Genomic DNA, 23,598 nt, shown 5'->3' with positions numbered 1-23,598 from the left:
TGGCATTATTGTTCTTTCTAAGCCACTCATGCAGATGGCAGTAACTCCCAACCATCCCCACAGTAACCCAGAGCTAAGAAGTCAAACCCCCTCCCACAGCCTGAGATGCTGTCACACAGTGGTCACTGTGACCTCTGTTTCTTAAGAACACTGTCACTTTTTACTTTCGTGGTGCTGCCAAACCCGCTCAGGACTGTCACACTTGGGGTCTCCTGGATTCCTCACAACAATGACTCAGTTGGAAAGGGGGCTGAAATACTCCATTTTTATAGAGAATGTGTGCTGCTCCCTGAGGGGGTCATACCAAGCAGGACAAGAAAGCAAAACCTCCTGAGGATGGCCCCTAAGGGAGCCCACAGTCCTGCAAACCTTGTCATTCCCTTAGAATAAAAAAAAAATTGCCTACATTGTGGGTACCCTGGAACATGTTTACTTACATACAGCAGGGCAGTGGTGAGCAGTGGGGGCAGGCTGTGGGGACAGACTGTGTAGATTCAAATCCTGGCTCTGCCTGACCGCTGCACAGCCTTGAGCAAGTTACACAGCCTCTCTGTGCCTTGGCTTCTGTGTGAGCAAACGGAGTTGTAGAAGTTCCCACCAGCTCAGCAGTGGTGAGGATTAGGTGGTTATACAGGCTGAGGTGCCCGCCCGGCCTAGTGTCTGGGAGGTACTCAGTACTCTAGAAGTGCTGGCAAGGAGGATGGTGGATCCTGTATGCCGACACCAGTAAATGAGGTTGAGGAGATGGGTGCACCTGGCCTCAGGGAGTGAGTGAGCACAGGCTGTGCTGCTGGAGAGGCCTGAGGCAGTGGGTTGGCACAGTCTGGCATGTGGAGTCCCTGCACCCTATGCCCAGGTGGGGACCCGGTGCCGGGGTCTTGGGTTGTGTGGGCCTGTGAGTCCCTCCCAGGGAGGCTGCAGCTCTGCCATTCCCCGTAGCCTCTCTGTGCACATGGTCCTGCTTCATGCACAGCTAAATGCATGGGCCTTACTTCCTGGCTTCTCTGGAACACCTGTCATGAGCAATTTATATCCAAACAAGCAAGACTCTTCTTCACCTCTCAAGTTAACTGCATTTAGAGGTGAAGCCGTGTGCTGGAATGTGGTGTCTCTTCTTTACTTTCTATCTTGAAATAATTTCCACCTTACAGAAAAGTTGCAAATGTTCATTACTGTTTTTGCCAGATGTGGTGTCTGTTGGCCCCTGGTTTCCTTCCCTGTGGGCAAAGAAGGATGTGCTTCCCCATCTGCAGGAACCCTGGCTTTCTCTTGAGTTCCAGAAAGTCTCCTTGAGCAAAGGAAGTGATCCAACAGTCTCCAGCCTGGCACTTATCTATCCAGAGAAAAGAAGGCACCTGGGAATGGGGTCTCCACCCCTCCTCGAGGCCTAGACCAGGGCTTTTTCTCATGAACAAGTCCTTGTCCACATGACAGCAAGGGATGGACCAATAGAACTCAGGCTGCCTTGACACTGTGACAGCCATGTCTCTCCCTTGCTCAGATATTTCTCACAAGCTCAACTCATGTGTGCAGCTGCCAGAGGCTGCCTCCTCTTGGAGGCCCTCCAGGTTCTACAATGTGTTCACAGTTGTGACATCTCCCACCTGTGTTCGTTCCAGCTCAGGAAGAACTTCACATGCCTCCCATGCACCCAGCAGCCAAACGGAGACCTGGGTCAACTTGGTTCTCTGTTTCCTTAGTCCTGGCCCCTCCAGGCCCTCCTCTCCACCCTCTGACCCCCTAAGGTCAGGGCACCATCAGCATCTTTCAGGCTTCCTCCCTCCTGCCTTGTCCTGTCTAAGCCAGTGGTTTTCAGATTACTGATCATGTCCCAGTGATGGTTTTCCTGATCGCTGTCTTGGGCTACAACCACTGCCATTGTTCTGTCGGAATAAAAATAGTAGGATGGAGTAGATCACAGTCCATTGTGTTCGGTAAGTATAAATATTGTTTCACGTGCTTTGGGGCGTGTGTGTGTGTGTGTGTGTGTGTGTGTGTGTGTGTGTTGGGTGGCATTACGACATACACTTCTTGCCAGAGTTGGCCCCTTCTGTCACTGCAATGGCAAGTTGGTCCCGCCACTCTCTCATTGCATCGCACAGCCTTTGTGTGAGACCCATGGCAACCTGATGATGTCATCTGACCTCATGCTCAGCCCTCTGGTCCAGCTGTGGCTTCGCCTCCAGCCATTTGGGCCCCCTACTTCCACTTCCTAGGAGACCTTTTTCCCACCTCTTTCCAAGTGAACTTTTACCTACTCTTTAGGACCTAGGTGAGACTCTGCCTGCCTTGATCTCTTCAAAAATGGATCAGGTGCCTCTGAGGGTGCAAGCCACCTGCCCCTCCAAAGCTTCTCAGTCAGTGGTCTTCATGGGTGGCTTCAATCAGCAGCAGAAATGGCCATGGTGAGAGTGTTTATTTTACTAAAATAGTCAAACACTGCAAATTAGACACCTTCCCTGCACACCACAGGATGCCCTGAGCATCTTGGACCTCTAGCCCCCAACGTGTGGGTGACCCTCTGGCCCCTTAACTCTCCAGTCACCTGGAGAGCAGGAGGTGGGCCTCATTCTGTGAGCCCTCCAGCTCTAGCCCAGGACTGGAGAGCCTTCATACTTTTGAACAACATCCCAGAGTTGATATATCTCAGCTCCATCCAACCCTCCTGGTTAATAAACCACAAGCTTCTTAAGGGCCACACCTCTGAAAGCCATCCTGAATCTTCTGGTTTCGTGTTAAGCACCAAGCTCTCCCAGGAGCACTGTGAAGCAGGGTCCCAACCGCTGTTCCCAGAGCATCCTTCCAGCCCAGGTCTCCAGAGGTCAGCCTGCTTGGTGTTAGCCAAAGTCTTGCCATAAAGTGAGGATGTTATAGGGAAACCATGTGCCAGAAATGCCGAGGCTGGAGCTAAGGTCGTGGTCACAGCAGGGGAGGCTAAATTCAAGTTTGGGAATACACAGGCCTCCCTTCCTCCCCATATGAAGTAGGCATTCATCTTATGCCTGTTTTATGGATAAGGGAACTGAGGCACTGAGAGGCTACATAACTTGCCAAGATGTGATTCAGCCCTTGCTCTTAATCACTACCCTTTTTTTCCTATTTGGTTAACAGCAGGTCTGGGACTGCAGGCTGAGGTCACAGAATGGAAAGGAAACAAACAGGCCAGTAATCCTAGCCGCACTCGTCTCTGCATGTGGGTCCACAGTTCGAGCTTGTTCTCACTGACCCTTGAGTTAGAGCTTGTGCTGGGGTGGTGAGAGTTAAGCCAGAGCAGTGCCTGGGGAGGGGTCAGAGGTCCACAGTCATCAGCTGTTGTTTCCATTGTAGTGTTGTTGTTCTAGGAGGATATGGTGCTAAGGAAGGAACAGTAGACTCCGTGGAAGGCAGGAGAAGCAGTGAACGAGGGCCGGGTGGGCAGAGCTTTCCTGAAAAGGGCTCACCTGGCCATGGGTCTCCGTGCTATCATGAAAGTGGCCACAGGCACTAGGAAACAAAATCTTGGCCATGAGACTGGGTGGTGGCTGGATTCACCTGTGGGAAGAGATGTTTTGGGGACACCTCCATTTCTCCATCACTGTTGGAGCTATAGGAGCTCAGCTCCTTCCACTGTCACCTCTGATGGCTGGCAGGCAAGGGTGCTGCCCTGCTCAGGGCACTGGGGGTCCCCAAAGTAAAAACCAGGAGGTCACTTCTGGGAACAGCTTGGGAACAGCTCCCAGGCCAGGCCAGCTCCCATGTGCAAAGCTTCAAGGGAAGTCAGACCTTGGAAATGGAACCCTAACCAGAGGGCTGCCCTTGCCTTCCTCCCCCCACCCCGTTACCTTCTTTGAGAACTGGTAATCGTGGCAGAAATGCATCCAACACGACAGGCTTTGTTTTGCCTTGTGTATTTGTTTTTCTTTTCTGTCTTCTTGGGTTGGCCTGGGAACATCTTTAATGAGCCTTTCAATAAATGCTCTAGGTTGACACTCCGGTGCACCCAGCCCAGCCCTTCTCAGTATTTACAGGGAAGCCCTCCCAGGCTCAGCTATAATTGGAAGTCAATTACATTAGAAACCCTTAGTATTGTTCTTGGAAGGCCTCCAGGGCTGCAGCTCTTCTGGGAAGAGCCTCTACCCCGTCTGTAGACCCAATGCAAACCCATCTCTGCTACCCACCATCCTGAAGCAAAGGCTGGGCTGCCACCATCATGAAGCTGGGGTGGCAGGCAGGGAGTTGGTTCCTAAGATCTGGTTGGGACTTTGTACCTTACCCTCCCCACCTGGCAGGACTGCAGGTGGGGCCTCCCTCTGCCTCCCTCCCTGCCTGTCCCAGCTTGCTCCATTGCTAGAAGGAAAACACCCAGAAGTTCACTGCTGGGGTGGCTGGGTGCTTTAATCTTGCCTCAGTTCATTTAGTGTGTCTCAAAAGTAAATGGGGCACTGAATTGCAAGACAGCAAGCGTGGTAGAAAGAGAGAAGAGGCAGCTTTTGTATCTCTTCAAGAGATTCTGGAAACCTAAGCCTTCCCCAAAGCCTCCCCACCAATGTTATTCACAAGTGAAGACACTTCAAGGTAAGCAGGGACAAGATGCTGGAAAGAGCCAAGCCCCCCAGGGCCCTGCCCCATTCCCCTTACTGACACAGTAGTAGCCAGTGGGCCCCTGTCTCTGGAATCACCCTTGGGACATCCTTCTCAGCCTGTTCTCAGAGTAATCAGATGCTTCTTCCCAAAGTGAAATGTCTTTATTGCCTTTTTTCCTGTCACAAAGTTCACATCATTCTGACACTAGGAAATGTGTGGAAAGGGAGCGTTCCCCATAACCCACCACAGTCCATAGTCATTCCCACCCTATTTCACTCCTGCCAAAAAAACCTTTATTGAAAATTTAGTGAATATCACTCCAGACCTGCTTCTGTGTATCACGTCCCATGTCTTTGTATAGTCAGGCTCCCAGGTAAGACTGCTTTCAGTTAGAAACACAGGCCTCCCAGTCTGAAAATGGAAAAGTGAAAAACAATACCTCCTCCTTCAAAGTAGTGCATTAATTTAGCAGTTGGTGAAAGCATCTAAACACCTGGGCTGTAGCCACCCTCTGTCTGTTTAGTGGCTGTGTGGCCCTGGGCATGTCACTACCCTCTCTGGGCTTCAATTGTTTCAGCTATAAAATTAAGTGGTTGGACTCATGCACTGAGTCCTTAATCACTCTGACAACAATCTGTTCTTAACAGAGACAAGAAGAGTCTGACTGTGGGGCCGGGAGAGAGGGCAGAGGGCTTGGGGGAGAGGCTATCCTGCCACCATCTCCAGTACTGCTCTGGAGCCAGAAGGTCAGGACCAGCCCTGAGTACCCCTTGACACACTGTGTAAAGCCAGGCTTCCTCAGACTCTGTGAGCAGGTGAAACATCCGCCATTGCCCTGGCTTCCATAATTGGCTCTCAGTGCACTCTGGACCTTTCGTCCTTGGTGGAGGGGGGGGGGGGTGATACTGGGAGGACCATGGATGGAGTCAGTCCAAGTGGCCTGGGGCTCAACTTAAAACCTGCCTTTTCTTTTAGGGTGCATTCATTTCCTGCCTCACTTGCAGGGAGGCCCCTCACACCCAGTGGGACATGGTGGAGGAAGCCAGACTGAGGGTGGGGGCTGGGCTGTGGCCAGCCAGGGCTGGGGCAGCTCAGGACCTACAGGCACCAGGGTGCCATGAAGTGTGTCTTTCAGGCAAGGCCCCAGGAGAAGATGGCCCACGCGGGAGACTGCAAGCAGATGCCCTGGCTCCCTGTCCTGGTGGTAAGTGCACCCTCACCCTGCGGAGCACCTGCAGTACGGCCCGGGAGGAGGTTCAGTGGGAGCTCCTTCACCTTCCACACTGCTGCAGGCCAGTCCCTTGGCCTCTTACACCTCAGTTTCCACAGCTGTGCAGTGGGATTAATGTTAACGGCACCTCCTTCACCAGGCTCTTTTGAGAGTGCAAAGCACTGAGCAGCACCCGGTCCAAATCAGACTTCTCCTCGGTAGCTTCCTTTCTAGGGGTCTTTAAATGCTTCCTTGTGTTGCAGTCTATGTAACCCAGTGTCTGTGTGGTGAGCACCATGCCTGTGGTCCTATAGCTGAGAAAGATCCAGGCCCCCATCATGGGACTCCCCAAAGAGGAGAGGCTGCATGTGACTGAAACCTGCCTTTCTGGAGGCTCCAGGAAGAGGGCTGCCTCCTCCATAACCTCAGAGAGGCTGGAAGCAAGATTTCATGGGTGAAGAGAGTTTGGAACAGGCCTCAAAGATGGGATGGAGTTTTGATGGAGGGGTAAAAGGAGATGCAGGAGTGAAACCAGCTGGTGGGAAGCGGGTTGGCCTGCCCAGTTTATTAGCTGCAGTTTCTAGGATTTGGTACCACATGAGTAGTACCAGGCCCCCACACCCAGACTCCTTCCTCTGCAACACGTGCATGGGGTGCTCACACCTGAGTGTGTCTCCAAGGAGGCACAGAGGCCAAAAGGACCCCCTTTCTTGTGGCAGGTTTCACTGCTGTGTTCAGCCAGAGCAGAATACTCCAACTGCGGAGAGAATGAGTACTACAACCAGACCACGGGACTGTGCCACGAGTGTCCCCAGTGTGGCCCGGGAGAGGAGCCCTACCTGGTAAGGCCCCTGCTAGCTGTGCCTGGGCCTGGCACTCTCTATCACATGAGTGTTGCCCTCATCTGTATCACTCTACTTGTGGTTCCTAAACTAAATCAGGCTAGTCACTATAGTCCTCAGATGTCACAATTAAAGGGTTGAAGCAGCAGTGAGCACAGAAACGGTGTCTCCCTGGCAAGGGAGATGTCCGAGCACTTGTTACTTAGATTACTTAGATTTCTAAGGACCTGTTTTTAGTTTTTTAAAGGATGATTACTTTCCTACTCTTCTTTGATCAAGTAGGTTTCAAGCCATCTGGATTGGAGGATGACTGATGTCCTCCAGGAATGGCATCCTGATTCCTGAGTGCTGCAGTGCCCCTCTTCTTTGGGAAAGCCTCATTATGTTGTTCTGTTAAGTGCTGAGCAAAACACCCACAGTGTCAGCATTCACGGTTCTTGTACAGAGCTGAGGACATCAGATGCCACAGGCTGCATCACTGGCAGGTTATCCCTTTAGCTGGCTGCCTTTATTCAGAAACCCTTGGGAGAGGGACAGTGTCTAAAGCCTAGAAGCACTGGGGAAAGAAGCTCAGAGTTGGAGATGCAAGGGGGTTGCAGTTAAGGCAGATCAGGAAGCCAAAGCCTAGCAAGAGAAGCTTCTGGAAACAGCTAGTGTGCTCATTGTGCGCAGTGTGCCCAATTCACCCACTGTGCCTGGTGTGCTGGTGCCCCAAGGACTGAAGGCCCAGTCGTGGTGGGTGTGGCTGCTGTACTCACCTGTATCCTCTGTCCGGTTTCTTGGCCAGTCCTGTGGTTATGGCACCAAAGATGAGGACTATGGCTGCGTCCCCTGCCCAGCGGAGAAGTTTTCCAAAGGAGGCTACCAGATATGCAGGCGTCACAAAGACTGTGAGGGCTTCTTCCGGGCCACCGTGCTGACACCAGGGGACATGGAGAATGATGCTGAGTGCGGGCCGTGTCTTCCTGGGTAAGCGTGGCCGCTACCAGACAACACCCCAGGACACTTTGTGCAGAAAGCCCTGAATGTGAGCACCTCAGGCTGCAGCGTAGCATCACTCCTGCATTTGCCCATTCTATAAGGAGCAGCTCAGCAGGGAGGAGGGCATGTGTCTGGAGTCAGGAAGCACAGGGTCTAGGATGGTGAGTCCCACATCTTTCAGAGGATAGGCAGCCCACCCAGGCTCAGCTTCCAGATCTCTTAAGCGGATGTTCATCATAATAATGTCTTCTGATGACCCAAAACAAACAAACTTGTTGAATACTTACTATAAGATAACACATGTGGAATTCTTTGGAGAAAAGAAAACTAAAATTCTGATTAAATTTAGTGTTTTTGGTATTCTGGAAAAATCTGAGGGTACATATTCCTACTAAGGAATATGTGAGTCATTTGGTGCCTATAAGTCCACCACAATTCTGTTATTTATCAAAAGTTATCCCATAAAAGCAAAGTGAAAATGCAGTTAGTGTGAAAGACAGAAAGATAATCTTCCTTCTCACAGGCAGGACACATTAGCAAGTTCTGCCTAGGAGAGCAAAGTGCAATCTTGACACTCAGATCTACCAAGCCACAGCTGTTGCTGCTGTCTCCCTCTAGTGGCCACATAGCACAATGCTTGGAAGGGTTACAGATAAAACTGAAAGCAGTGACAAAGGCGGCATGGTAGTAGAGGTGGTACAGGTGGTAGAAGTGGTGTGGTGGTAGTGATGATGGAGGTGGTGATGGTGATGGAGACAGTGGCAGTGATGATAGAGGTGGTGGGGATGATGGAGACAGTGGCGATGGTGGAGGTGGTGATGATGGAGGAAGTGGTGGTGATGATGAGGGTGGTGGTGACAGAGGTGGTGGTGATGGAGGTTATGGTAGTAATGATGGTAGTAGTGATGATAATGATGGTGGTCATGGTAATAGTGGCATTTTGAATAGCACACTATACTTTGCAACCCATTTCTGCGCATTATCTTTCTAGATCTCTGTCTTGGATTAAGAGGAGAAAGAAAACAAGGAGGATATATCCAAACAAGAACACCAGGCATTAGTCTGTAAGAAGAAGGAAGTATAAGGAAGGCATAAAGACCCACCAACTTCAGAATAGATTGAAAGTGAATAACTCTTTAAAATGAGGAAATCTTTTAAAATTACAGAAATTGACCTTAGTTCAAATTTGTGACTGAGAAGCATTGATTCCCATGGCTTCCACCACCATCTTTATACTGGGGACCATCCCCCAGCCCTAGTCTCTCCCATTTTCTGTCTTCAGTTCAGACCTACCTCCAGAGCTACAGACCTTCATTTCCAAATATCTGCTTGACAACTCTATGTCAGTGTCCCTGACACAGAGTATGATTCAAACATATTGGTCAAATTAATAAAGAAAACATGGAATCTTATTACAGAACCTTATTTTTCAATATGCAAAAAATCAGGTAATACACAGGAATTAGACTATTCTCTTAAAAATGTGATAAAAATAAAAGTTCTATAGGTGACAGTCTTTAATTTAATTGTTGAGGCTGTTGTGTTGTGGGGGCTCCACCAAAAGGAACATGTTAGGAGAAGCAGAATCAATGCATTCCCACCCAATGGTACAAGCATCCATTGAAGGACTGCTCTGCACAGACGCCATGCTTGAATGAGACAAATTCAGTATGCTCTTCACATTAGGTGACTAGAACTAGTCTCTGAAAATATATATGCTTCCTGGAACTTCATCTTCACTGGTTTTTATTGGTGCAGATACATAATTCATGAAAGATACACAGAGTTTCACGGATTAACTATAAGTGTGCCAAGGAAAAGTGTGCACACCTTGCCATGCTCACCTTGGAAAGTAAATAACCCTCTTTGCAAAATTTCAACTTATTCTCACAGTCTCTCAGGGTGAGAATCTGACTTGACATTCACGACCTAGCATAACCGCTTCTGCATTTGTTTTAGTAAACCTGTGAAGTCAGAGCCTACTAGGTAGGCACTAGTGAGGCAAAGAGGAAAGACAGTTTTCTGTGAAGGTGACAAGAAAATCAGTAACCACAGCATAGTATGGTAGGTGTACACGGGGTTCTAGAAGTCCGGGAAGGACCCCTCGCTTCATGGTTGGGGTGGTGAGTCGGAAGGGGTCTCAGAAGACTTCTCAGGGTGACATTGGGAAGGTGGGAGTTAGGCTAAGAATTAGGACAGAGCTCTCCAAGATGCTCAGGGCAAAGCTCAAAGGGGCAAGCAACCTGGTGTGATGTGGAGCTGAGGGTCCCTGTGGCTGCAGAGGAGGCATGCCCAGGGGTTGTGGAGAAACCAGAGAGGGGGGCAGGGGCCAGAGGGAAAATGGCTCTGGAGAACGATGTTGAAGACACTGGTCGTTAGCTCAGTGTGGAAGCAGACCACCATGCAGACTTCTAAGCTGGTATAGGACACAATTGGACTGTACCTTGGAATGATCCTTTTAGCAGTGAGGAAAATGTGCTGTGTAGGGAAGACATAGGAGCCCAGGGGCGCTGTGAGAACTGGGGCAAAGTGGGAGCCTTAGGAATTGGAAGGAGAGGAAACATGAGAGCTCACTGGAAGATAGCATTGACCAGAGTTGCAGACCAAGGGCGTGGGGGGTGGGGGAAGTATATTTTGAAAAGGAATCTCAGATGTCTTCCTTGGCCAGTTGTGTGGACAGTGAGACCCACTTGCTAAGAGGTGGGATACTGGAGGAGGAGGAATTTTGGAGGGAAGGTGAAGGGAGGGTGGAAGAGGTGTGTGTGTGACTTGAGGTGGTTGTAACATCCAGACCAAGCTGACACAGAGATGGATAAACAGGTATGAAGTTCAAGTCAGATCTGCAAGTCATCTCTGCATTAATGGTGTTGTCCAGACAGGCTGTTCCAGTGAAACAGAAGGGGAGCATGGGTAGATGCAGAATGGAGCCTCACTCACAGCATTGCTGGCTTTGTCCCAGCAGTGGCTCAGACCATACATGCATCCCACAGTGGTCTCTGAGATTCAGCCATGGCATAATTACAGATGATCTAGAAGGGGCAATGATTATGCACATTGAGCAGGCTGTTTCATTCTTATCTTTAGGCTACAAAGACTTTCTAGCCAGAAAGCACAAGCCCAGGAACCAATGCAGTAAAATAACCTTGTCCTGTAAGCAGGTGCCAGCTTGGTCACTAGAAAGGGTGTTCTGTGACAGTGAAGACAATTTCCTTGGTCCCAATATATTTACCAGAAAGATTACCAGTGGAATAGTTGTGAGTGCCCTGCTTCTAGAAGGCTTCAAAAGATAAGAATGACCATCTGTAGATTAATGGGGAAGCCAGCATCTGTACTCTTAAAAGGGTCTTCCGAGGGGCGCCTGGGTGGCGCAGTCGGTTAAGCGTCCGACTTCAGCCAGGTCACGATCTCGCGGTCTGTGAGTTCGAGCCCCGCATCAGGCTCTGGGCTGATGGCTCGGAGCCTGGAGCCTGTTTCCGATTCTGTGTCTCCCTCTCTCTCTGCCCCTCCCCCGTTCATGCTCAGTTTCTCTCTGTCCCAAAAATAAATAAAAAACGTTGAAAAAAAAAAAAATTTAAAAAAAAAAAAAAAGGGTCTTCCGAGCTCTGAAGTCTTGAGTAACTCGCTCCCTGCTCCATAGGAACAGCGACCTCCTTCTTCCACACCTTGACTGAATCACCCAGGGCACTCATTGAGTGGATGAAGGCCACTGTGCCGGAGATACGTCTCAACTTTCATCTCACTGCATCCTTCACAGATATGAAGATGTAGTTGGTTTCCAGTTTGGCCCTGTAGTGTGACAGACCATTCAAATAAGTCACTCCCAACCCCAAGGCCACTGTAGCAGAAGGCCCCTACTTTATCTCTGGTCCCCCAGCCTCCTCAGAGGGGCTCTATAGAGTACTGTGCTTGTCAGGAGAAGGCTCCAGAGCCTCAGGACCTCCCGTCTCCTGTTACCCACCATAGGCCCAGAGAACAAATGAGGCTCTCATGCTCTGTGTCACAGGGGAGGGTTACCAGGAGTCTGGGTAAGCTGGCGCTGTTCACTCAGTGAAAGGCTGTTTTCATGGAGTCCATGTGGCTGCCAGGCCACAATGCAGGCCGCCACGGATTTGTCTTCCTAACACCATAGGCTCCCTTGGCCCTGCCCCCCTTGTGGTTTGGCAGGCACGCTCCCCTTATTCTTTGCCCTCTCTGCTGTGCGTCAGTATGCGGCTGAGATGCTGGCAGAACAATGAGCATACATGGCTTTCCTGTTGAGAAATGCTGTGTGGGAGGACAGGGAACAAATCAGGAGAAGAGGAAGACATGGAGGTTTTATTTCATAGCCCACCCCCACCCCCTGCCAGGGCAGCGCCTTATCCATGGCTGGCAGTGGCCCATCTTACCTTCTGTTGGCCGATCTCCAGTCCACGTCCACTGCCTTCAAATAAGGCATTCTAGGGTTGTTGGAAGGCCAGGTGAAGGACACAGTTCTACGTGCTTCATTGTGTGGGAAGACAACATCCAATGGCTCCATCACATCCATTACAAGCTTAGGAGCCCTGAGGAAAGGAAATCTTTGGGTGAAATCTATATATCTGTTGACATGGAATAAGTCAACCCCTTCATAGAAGATTTTAGAGGCCCCATTTAAACTGCGTTTTATCTTTCTCCTTACCTTAATCAACCCTTGAGGAAAAAAACAAAAAACAAAAAAGAACTAAGAAAAGTCAAAACATAGATCAAAGTGTAGGAAATCAGGCCTCTACAGAAAGACAGAGGGACCCAATACTCTGTGGCAGGGCCACAGACCCCTGAATGAACACCCAGCTTCAAGCTGATGGGAATCTGTCAGATAGAAGCAGCCCAGCAATGATTCTCCACTCCTGTGTAGCCAGACTGAGAGGTCTGGGTGTAAGCTGCAGCACGAGTTGCTGAGGTTAGCCCTGAAGAGGAAACACACCTGACAATGTTCTGGGCAGTGGTACATGCCTGGAAATGCGAGAGGCAGTTCACATGCCGACTTAGGCTGGGAAGTTCCTCTGGAACCAATTTATTTTTTTCGATGTATTGCCTTTCAGTATTTTGTTTCTTGGCTACGTTATTTAATATGTCACACAGCTTGGTCCAGACACAGTATCAGGACAGGAGGCCCTGCTGCAGCCCTCCCGAGCCCCCATGGGAGTCAGACAGACCCCCCACCTTGGGATGAAAGCGAGAAGGAACTGTGTGTGAGGAAGGGCAGCAGACCCGCCTCCCAGTGTGCACAGAGCGTGGCGGCCCCAAGGACCCATCAGGGAGCCATGTTCTAAGCCCAGGCATTCTCCACCCGCTGGGCAGCTACGGCTCTTCATCTCAGACAGAGCTCAGAGCTCAGATGTCAAACAGGGTAGGTTTAGCTGTGCTGCTTCTTTTTTAAAAGGGAGGAAGAAAGATGCACAGAATGCCCTCAGGGCCCTCGTCAGGCTGTGAACTTTGAACTTCTGTGGAGGAGAACTTAGTGTTGTTCATTTGATTTTTCCAACCAATGTTGGCCTAGAACCATGCCTCCTCAGTGCCCTGCACAGATAGTAGGAATATAGCTATGAGCAAGGCTGGCCCTGAGGGACTCCCAGGCCAGGCACACTAACAGTCCTGATCCAGCAGAAGAATGTGCCCGAAGGGGAGGTGAGGACTAACTCAGAGCCCCAAGTGCCAACAGTGGGTCTGGATGTTAGAAATCAGGGGGCTGGTCTGAAGCCTGTCACCCTCATGAGGCCACACACAGACACGTGCCACCTCTTGGGAGCAGGTGCTCCATAGGCCCCACTGTCACTTCCTGTGTCCCAGGCACAGATGCCTTATGGAGAGTGGCAGAATGTTTGAGAGAGGCTTTTTCCAGAAGTCTTAACTGTAAAACTGGCTGTTGTGGCTTCTCTGAGGGCTGTTTTAAGATTGACTAATTAATGTTTATGAGATACACAGGGATCTGAGGATAAAAGGCCCTGAGGAAGGGCAGGCAATTATGATCATAATGTTATTGGTAATGGTCCAGCTCATGGAGGCTGGAGTCCAAAGACAACCCCAGCACCCCTGCCATGCTGCCACCTACCCTGCCATCAGTGGGGGCCTGGGTGTGCACGGCTAATAAGAAAGAGATTAAAAACCAACCATGGAAAAAGCCAATAGTGAAGAGGGATTTTTCATCTCTTGAAATCATAAGGAAAAATGTTGGCACCAGCTCACGTTACTTAATCAACCTCTCATGATGTGATAAATGGTTTCATGATCACCGCTGAATGTGTGTTTATGAAAAGCAGGCACATGTCAAGAGAGGTGCCAAAGTCTGCATGTGGAAAGGAGCCAGAGCTGTGAGCACTGGAGGTGAGGATCGCCAGGTCCAAGGGGTCCTGACTCAGGGTACAGAGCTCTGCAGGCTAGCGTGGTCATCAGGGCTGGCACACTGACACTGGGAGGCTCCAAATACGTGGCATCAATGGGGGTAAACGACTTCACAGTCTTATTGTGAATGATTTCTCTGTTTCATTCAGTACATGCCACCCCAGTGTGAACACTTGAGCTCATGCAGGGTCTGAGTCAGGTGCTTCCTGAGGTGGAAACAAAGGAATTTCAGTTATGACCTGGTTGTATGTCAGGCCAACCCTAAGGCCTTCTGCGTTGACCTCTCTAGACATTGCTGCTTTCTGTACAGTGCAGCCAGCTCCATTCAATCTCAGCAGGCATGCAGAAGGTCTGTGAGGTGCCAGTATCGTAGGGGCTCATAGACATATTTGCCAGTAATCCCGCCAGGCTAGAGGTTCTGAGACAGGCTTTTGCTGAGGGGGGGAAGCTCCTCCTCCAGGGGGATCTGGCTCGCTGGCTGGAACTCCCAGAGAGCTAATCAGGGTCTACATGTGGTAGGCACACAGATACTTTGGTCGATGATGTGGATGAAGATGATGAGGACACACATACACACAACAAATTCATCAGTGAAAACAATCAAAAAGGAAAGGAGATTTAAAGGCCCAAAGTGGCCTATTATTGGAAAAACTATTTTTCCATTTCAAGACATGCTGAAAACTCCCAGGGAAACTCAGTGGTCAAAATGGGCTCCTATTTCTGAGGGTTCCCGATTCCCATGGCATGTGTCTCATCCCTGACTTTGGTTACACTTTGATCATGCTTGGATCATGCCTGAATCATGGGCATGCCAAGTGATCAGTACTTGCTTGTGGTGACACCTGGCTCACCTGTCTGCTTTGTCTTGTCTCGCCCTCCCTGTAGCTACTACATGTTGGAAAATAGACCCAGGAACATCTACGGCATGGTCTGCTACTCCTGCCTCCTGGCACCCCCTAACACCAAGGAATGTGAGTGCCCTTGTCCTTCCATTGGAACACTGTGCTTCAGCACTGGTATCTCTTGTTATGCGGTGTTGTAAAAATAAGCCAGTCCCAGCACCCAGGCAGATGAATACAGTGAAGGCATAAACAAAAATGCTCCCATGGCCTGGCCAGTCAGGCAGCAGGTCCCTGAAGGGAAGTCTGCTATAGCTGAACCACCTGACACCTTGAACAAGTTTTGTCATCTGTGACATGGGGCTTTAAAATCTGAGCCCTCCATCTCATGCAATTATTGGAAAGACCAATGAGATCACAGTTGCCAAGGTATTTTTGCAAAGTCCTGCAAAGTACTAGACAATTTTAAGTTCTTGTACATACATTTCAAACCAGATGAGACCAAGGGAAAGATGAGGAGTGGTCACAGTGAATGAACTGGACTCCACAAAGCCCATGTAATCAGTGAGGCTCGCAGATTCAGAGTCCCACCTTAAGCTGTCTCTTTCCCCTTCTCATTCTGGTTGATTCTCACTGCATGTATCTGTGAGGAAGGGCCAGGGACCTCTGCTCCAGAGAATGTAGCATGTGGCCCCTTGGATCTATGGTCTGGAGAGACGCCATGGAAGAGAGTGGGTGGACAGCTGTCCCTGGGCTGCAGGAGCCCTTCCTTGCTCTCCCCCAGGCCCACTCCTGCCACAGGGCAGAAGAGGGGCTGTGCGGGGACCCTGCCTCTCCCCCACTCCATGTTCTCACCATATTCCTGCCTAGGGGAGTAGAACAAGGGCCTGCCCTTAAGAGCAGTGGGAGGGAGGGAAGGAGAGAAGCAAACAAGGAGCACCACTCCACACCGCGCCCCCCCCCCCCGCACCTTATGGTTCAGGGGGAGGAGATGCCCAAGTGGGCAGGTGAGCATGTGGCAGGTTGCCCCTGGGGGGCCATCCCTCTTTCCTAGATAACTTCAGTAGATGCACTGGCAGTAATGGATTTGCATATCTTTAAAGCTAAGCTTTGTACCCAGCCACATGCTCATTAATTCACAAATTGGGGGAGGGCCAAGGGCTCCAGGCTTCCAGCAGGTCCCGTGGTGAAGTCTGCTCACCATGCCACTGCCTCCTGCTAGAGGATCCCAACTGATTCAATACCAGATAGTTCCGGGATGGAGTTCTCACTGGGAAGATGTGAGGCACTCCCCCACCTATGCAGAAAAGTCTCTTTGCCTGAAGAACCTGGAAAACAAGCTCACACACATGAGGTTTATTCTTGCCCAGGCCTTCCATAACCAGCCAGATGGCTGGAAGAGCTCTGAGGCAGGGGAGGGGTGCCTCCCTCCTCTTGCCGTACAACAATGGGGTCCATGACATGGGGAGAGAAAGCAGAGCCCCTGAGCCCTCGACACTTTGAAAATAAGTGCATCCTCTCCCCAGCCCCCAGCCCTGAATTGCTTAACTGAAAACCAGCTTCCAGTAAGGCCTTGTAGTGGGTTCATAGCATCCAGCCCTAAAAGAGGCCAGCAAAGACACTGAAGCCAAGAGTCAAGGGGCAAGCCTCCAGACCTCTGTCTGCCAATCTGGAAAATGGGGAGAGGTAACCAGCTAGGTTGTGGGGTGTCATGGTGAATGGAGCCCTGTCTGGGTCAGGGTCTCAAGTGTGCATGTGAGAGTTTCTCTCTCCAGCTCTGGGGTCTGCACTTCCCCCATGCACCAAGCTTCAGTCCCAAGATCTTTCAAACCAAGGCTCCTGCTCAGGAGCAGCCAATAGAATCAGAAAAGCTGGTTGTGACCACAGCCTCCATGAAGACCCTGGGACTCAAATCCATAGGACTGCCTTCAACAGCTCCACCCCAGGAGAGCCAGGAGAGTCAGTGAAGCCTCATTCATCAGGATCCTGACATCACTGGCTGGCTGTCCCAGTCCCATCAGGTGCTGCTTTTCCTGAGCCTACAGTCAGTGGTCAAGAACTCCTTTGCCTCCAAGCTGAGACACTCCCTCTGGTTTTGATGTGATTTACCTGGGCACTTGCTGCATGAAACTACCCAGAGTCAGTGAGTAGCAGATTGTGCAAACCTGTGGCCAGAGAGCCTGGCATGGACCCTGGGCAAAGCATATAATGCAGACCTGGAGCTGGCCAGAGGTGACAGGAGCCCCCTGAAAGACACCCATGCAGGAGTCTGGAAGACACCATACCAGAGAAGGCCAGCCAGGAGCTGTCACATCTCCCCCCACCCTCTAGGGCACTCCCCCTCTCTCTGTACAGGGGTTCCTCTTCCATCTTACAGAAGCATCTTCCCTACACAGCTCTATGAAATGTAGGGTGAAGGGGCCATTGTTTGCGATCATCTTGCCTTTGGGCCAGTTGTTCTCTCTCATGAGAACAGAAATTAGTGGATGTTACTGTGGAGCCTGGTATTCAGGGACTGTGAAAAACCCTGCAAGCCAGGAACCACCCTCCATCTGTTTTCTCTCCTGTATAATTGAGAAACTAATATCCTCTCAGTATGCCAATAGGGCTGACCTACGTGCACAAAATACTTGCAGTATTGAAAGCACAAAGCAAGTGCAAATGAGGACTCCTCTCTAAACCAACTAGAGTGCAACAGGGAGACCCCTGGATGCTCATAGCACCCCCAGAGGAGCCTCCCCTCCTCCCTGCTTGTGACCTGCCCATAGGAAAGTGTGCAGCTTCCTTCCAGATGCAGCAATGACCGCAGTCACTTCCAATCCCATCCCTATCTGGGTCCTGGCAAATCAGCACCAGATGGAAAAAAGAGAAGAAGCCCAAGTCAAAGAGCACTATTCACTTGGTGAACCAGCACTGTCTGTTTTTATTTCCCGCACATTCTGAAGAACTCATGCCTGAGGGCTGCCTCATAAAGGAATCTGTGGTGTGATAACACAGAGGTGGCCTGGTGCCATAGCCAGGAAGATTTGGGTTTCATTATGAGTTCCCCTCTTGGGAAAGTTACTTAATTTTATGCCTTAGTTTCCTCATCCTTAAAATGTGGATATCTGTGTCATAAGATGTGGTGAGGGATGGTGCATCAACCGTGGATGATGAGTCCACCCAGTACCACACAGGGTGCTCAGGGAGCAGATGGCAGAGTTCCACAGCCCAATGGGTGAGCGTGGCCCCACCCCAGGTAGCCCACACTGACTTTCTGTCCCCCACCTGCCCCAGTGGGACCAGACCAACAGGAGCTCACCCTCACAGAATGCTGGAGGGACCAATGAGTCAGGTCCGGGGCTGGGTCCTCACTTGTCCCAATGTCCTCATTTTTATTATCCCTCCTCCGTGACGACAAGCCCTGCATTGGGTCCAGGATAGACTTAACCAGAGTCTGTTTTGGAGAATTCTGCTTAGGAAAGCTGTGGCAAGTTTCATTCAGATGCCATCATGCAATGCCCACTAAATGTGGAGCTGTGGCATTCCCAAATGCCAGCGGCCAGCTGTTTCTAACACAGTGTCTCTCAAACTGGAATGTGTACACCCATCACAGAGTCCTGCTAAGAAAGAGATCCCGACACGGCAGGTCTGGGGTGGGTTCCTAGACTGCATTTCCAGGGAGATCCTGGAGACACCCTCCTGCCAAGTTTCCAGCAGCTTTGCCCATTGTTCCAGGCTCCGCCACTGGGGGGCACTGGGCCAACACAGCATCCTGGGGGCACCTGCGCCGACAGCTCTAAGAATCAAACCACTCCTGAAAATCCAACCTGTTTGCCCTATGCAGAGAAGACCAGCAGTCTCTAACACATACAGCATATTTATAAACTGTGTGGATTAACAAACCACAAAGGCCCCGTAAGTCCTGTCATCACATTGAATAGAGGTATTACTGCATTGAGCCACAGGCTTACAGTTCTCAAAATCCTCTTGAGGAAAATGGGCCTACACCGTGTAGAACCCCCACCTCCCCTACCTACTGTCCAAGTCAGTCTGCCCCGAACACACCAGTGAGCTAAGCAGAGCCAGGACCCACTTGCTTTCATTTTAATATAGACCTTGTGTGAAGATGTCTGCCTATTTTCTGGGCCTATGGTTTTCATCTACTTCTCTGACTCTGTGTGTAAAGGACTTATCTCTGCTTATTCAAAGCTAGGCTCCAGTGGGAGCATTATGCTGTGTAAGATGGACCAGTAGTTGGTCACCCGACAGAAACTACTGAGAAATATGTTCACCTAACAATCCATTCTAAGGAGGCCAAGTGGACCCAAAACGTGCCATGTGTTGGAGTGGAGGGAAACCTCCCGGACACCAAATACTTGTGTTAGTACTGAGTTAACCCTCATTAGACCAAAGGGGAATCTGGAATAGGGAAATTGCCATGCAGTGGCCTGGTGGCCTGGTGGCCTGCTGTACTCAGGGCACCTACCCACAGAGATAGACCTCTAATCATGCAGCCTTCCTGCCTACCCTCCCTCTCTCCCTGGGATGTGCTCAGAACAGAACATTTTTCTAGTAGGCTTAGGGATCATTGAACAGCCAGAGAACACCCCACCCAGCACCTGCAGGCCAGGGCCATTCATTTGACACTGGCTAGAGCTCAATTGAGGGAATGTCTAGTGAACCAGGATGGAGGCAGGGCCCACCTTGCCACCTGACCGAGTTCAGGAGCTGTCCATTGGGTGTAGTGAGATGTGTTTTACAGACATGCAGTAGCCTGGACACCTTGTTTGCTGATGGCACTGTGTGAGCAGTCCTGCCAGTCGGGTGCAAAGGCATCTCACAAGTCTGTGTGTGGCTGGGCTGTTCTCATTGTTCCTCCCTGGACCACAGGCCTGGGCACATTTGTGCCTCTAACCCCAGACTCTGTCACCCAGCCTTGGCCAGCAAGCCCTGGCAGAAAGGGACAAGAAGAGACAAAGATGACAAATCCACAAACAGAGCCCATGGGTATTTTTTTTTTCCTGATGAATAGCTTAAACTCCTTTCAGCCCCTTACCAGATAGATTAGCTTTATTTTCAGTGTCCTGTTTGCTTTCAAAAAAGAAATTGGGTTCTGCTTAAAGCCATGCCCCATGTTGCTTTTCCTACTTGACTGGATGCAGTTGAAGCCCCCTTACCATGATGAAGGGGAGCCGCATGGCCTGTGAGGTGCACACAGCAGAGCCCCCAGCCCCAGGGTTTGCCGTGTGCACATAGCCCTCACAGGGAGACGGAGAGGGGGTGCGCCTTCCCACCAGCACTTCCTGAGAGGCCACTGGTTCTGAGGCCAGGTGAAAAGGCTAAAAACTTTGGGGATGGTTGGGGGGAGGAAGGTGCGGGCCACCTCCATTCTGAGCGGGTCAGCTCTGCAGTCTGCACTAACACAAGGGTAGCCCATGGTGGTGTGCAGGGCTAGGCACCACAGATGGGCCTGCTGCCTTGGTGCCCTGTGCACCCCTCAGCATGCCCCCCCTCTTGTAATGGCAGAGCTAAGAAGTGATCCCCATAACCAGCAGTTGAGAAAGAGGAGAGAAGCCGGAGCCACAGAACTCAGAGTGCCCTGTGCAGGGGAGGGGACTGCTCCGTCCATTGTGTGGTGGTCCTGGCACAGCCACATCCATGTCTGGGGCAGCACAGCAGGTGACAGAGACCAGGTGAAAGGGCAAAGACCAGGAGCACCAGATAAGTTAGATCCCTGGGCTCCAGAAGTGATGGATCCCCAGACAGGAGACACCTCTGGTGCTGAGAGGTCTGATTTAGCAAGACTGCTCTGGCCTGGGCTGGAAGGGTGGCAGGGTGGTCCCAGCAGCCCCCAAGCTGACTTTGTTGGCAAGCCTTCTTGGGCTCCTGGGCTGGCCCCTGTGCAGGGGCTGCTGGGGTTATGTGTGCCTCACACCCCTCAGTGCTTCCTTACAGTAGGTGTGTGGTTTAAAGAGCCCACCTCTTGACTCCTCCACCTGCAGATGACATTTCTCATCCAGCAGCAACAGTTACATTCCTGGCAAACCCAAGTGACAGGCCAGCCCTGAGACCCATGGCACCTAACAGAAGTACAGTGACCCCGGGAGCCAATCTTCAGTCTGTCTCCATTGTATTTGCAGTTTTCTCTTTTGTTCTGGCCCTGCTCTCCTGTGACCTTGTCTACTTACTGGACACAGATGTGTGGATAATTCATCAGGACTTTCCTCACCCAGTTGGCTGTGGTGCCCATCTCCCAAGTTGACCCAAGCTGTGTGCACAGATAGTTTTGGAAATACCACTTACAGAGTGTGGTTTCTCCTGAATGACTTCTCTTAAAGAAACTGTCTGTGTTACAGATGGCTCTCATGGAAGCCTTGAGGCTGGCTGACCAGGGTCCCAGGGCAGGTGTCACTCCTTGCTGGGCCAGCTGGGGGACCAAGTGTGTGACTTTTGGAGAGGCCAGCTCACCTGCCCTTACTTGGGATCATGCAAGGACACTTCACAAATTACTCCAGAACTGGCAGAGACAAAAATGAGACAGAGGAAGCATATTTGAAACATGATCATTTTCGTTAATGGCAAAACTCAAGTCCAGCCTACAGGAAGATTGGCTATCAGGATGTGTTTTCTGTGGCAGAACATTTTTGCTTTGTTTTAACCAATTTCTCAGTGATGCAATTGGTCACAAAACCAGCTTCCATTTCATCCCTGCTAAGTGATAGAAGGAATAGAGAAGGGAAGTTTTAGGAGTCACAGTTTTGAAAGAAGGCAAAGTTCATCTCTGTTCTTAAACTGCTTGAGCACAAGTATTTTTAAAAATGAATCCTAGGAGGGGCACCTCGGTGGCTCAGTAGGCTGAGAGCATCTGAATTCAGCTGAGGTCATGATCTCGCAGTCCATGAGTTTGATCCCCAGGTCGGGCTCTGTGCTGACAGCTCGGAGCCTGGAGCCTGTTTCAGATTCTGTGTCTCCCTCTCTCTCTGCCCCTCTGCTGCTCATGCTAACTCTCTCAAAAATAAATAAACATTAAAAAAAATGAATCCTAGGAAAATCCTAAAGGAAAACACACCAAATTTTCAACTTCAGCTAGCAATTCTTTTACTTCTTTCTTGTATTCCCATTTTTTTCCTGATTTTTAATAATGGAACATATTACTTTTATAACTAGAAAAAGTATTAAAAAGACATTTCTGTTTTGTGTAATTGAAGAAATTTCTCAATTATTACTTTCCTCCAGTAATACTTGTATGTATATGTACTTTTCTCATCTTTATAGATTGCATATATTTTACCTCTGTTCATAGAAATATTGAGTTGGTGAGGCACCACTTTTTAGTCTTGGCAGATTTACCTACGTGTCTTCTCTTGAAGATTAACCCTTGGGAGGTCAGAACACTCTTTAGGGATTATGAAACATTCTAGGAGATTAAAATGTTTCCCTGTCCCATGCCCCTTGCTGCAGTCCCTGCATAATCCAGAATACTAGATCTCCAGGCTCTGCGACTATACCTTGCGTTCCATCCTTGGAGGTGGGGCTTGTCCAGGTCATCCCGAGGAATACGTGGTGACTGGGTTCTCATTGCAGGTACAGGAGCCAGCTCCGGAGTCTCTGCCAACTTCCCCAGCACCTCTGGCAGCAGCACCCTCTCTCCTTTCCAGCACGCCCACAAAGGTAAGGATTGCACTTCTGCAGCTAGCCAGCTGGAAATGAGGGGCTTGGATAAGAGCAAAAGGGAGGCTGGAAGCAGCTATGAGGAATAGCAGTAGGGCTCCTCAGTGCCCCCAGTAGCAGGAAGGTGGTCATGATCTCTGCAAGGAGTGGAATGGATCTCTCCATGGGTGTTCTGGGCCCCTTAGAACATGCTGGCAAGAAAAGCACATCCCGGGGATGGCAGGGTGGTGCTCAGAGCACAGGCGGCCCCTCAGAGGGGAGCCAGCTTCCTGGCCGTGGCTGGGCTTGACAGCAATAGCCATTCTGTTGCTGGCTTTCAGATAAACCTGCTGAGTTCAACACTTTAATATTTGTTTTCAGTAACTACGTTTCACTACCTATTCCCTTAGGGATGGAAAATCTTGAGGAGGGCAGAAGACCCCAAGACCCATGTTTCTCTCAGATCAAGGCCTCATGCTGCCATCTGGCAGTTTTAATGCTGTTATTTAAGCATATTTAGGACCCTGGTCTCAGTGAGGCTTGGGGGCCCTTCAAAATCCCACAGTGCACTCAGCGTGCCAGCCTTGGCATTGCTCTCCAAACCTGACCTGTACTTTCACAGAGCATCAAAGCAGGAAGACTTTGCTAGGATATATGAGTCTCATTTCCTCCAGACCCCAAGTGAGGGGCAGGAATAGCACACCACAGAGAATATTACAATATTTATATCATCCATACCTGGCATCCAAATAATGATACTCCCCACATGACAAGCTGAGGCCAGTTTTCCTGCAGACACACCCCACTGGGGAGGATGGGCAGCTGTGGAAACAGGCAGTGCTGGGGCTACAAGCTCTATGCCTCTTCCTAAAGGGCTGCCACCTCCCTTACATGGTCCCCAGTGGTTTAGATCTTATCCCTTTCCCATGGTGGGTAACCTGGATCCTGCCTCATGACAACAGGAATCTTGTGATTTCAGAGAATTAGAACACACGTCAGGGCATTGTATGTATCAACAGCAGGCATTACTGGGGAAATGAGTGAGAACCACCTGGCGAACCGCCCCGGGGAAGAATCATGGTGGAGGTGATAGAACAGAGGAAGAGGTGTGGCAGCACCTGTACCACCTTTGCCCTGAGACTCCGATTATTACATGCAACTGAAATTGCAT

At 50.3% G+C, this 23,598-nt stretch overlaps 1 protein-coding gene across 3 annotated transcripts in view; it reads left to right on the top strand.

Moving 5' to 3' along the window:
• EDAR (ectodysplasin A receptor) overlaps positions 1-23,598 on the top strand; it is an 88,781-nt gene that overhangs the window by 52,524 nt on the left and 12,659 nt on the right. For all 3 annotated transcript variants that reach the window (XM_058684635.1, XM_058684633.1, XM_058684634.1), the window contains exons 2-6: positions 5,699-5,767; positions 6,493-6,615; positions 7,403-7,584; positions 14,842-14,927; positions 22,362-22,448. In XM_058684635.1, coding sequence (XP_058540618.1) covers positions 5,717-5,767; positions 6,493-6,615; positions 7,403-7,584; positions 14,842-14,927; positions 22,362-22,448 — 529 coding nt within the window. In that variant the 5' untranslated portion in view covers positions 5,699-5,716. The remainder of the gene's footprint in view (positions 1-5,698; positions 5,768-6,492; positions 6,616-7,402; positions 7,585-14,841; positions 14,928-22,361; positions 22,449-23,598) is intronic.

This window comes from Neofelis nebulosa, chromosome 9, assembly GCF_028018385.1.
Source record: "Neofelis nebulosa isolate mNeoNeb1 chromosome 9, mNeoNeb1.pri, whole genome shotgun sequence".
Classification (NCBI taxonomy): Eukaryota; Metazoa; Chordata; class Mammalia; order Carnivora; family Felidae; genus Neofelis; species Neofelis nebulosa.
The sequence above is the reverse complement of the archived record's forward strand: the minus strand, read 5'-3'. Positions and strand labels throughout refer to the sequence as shown.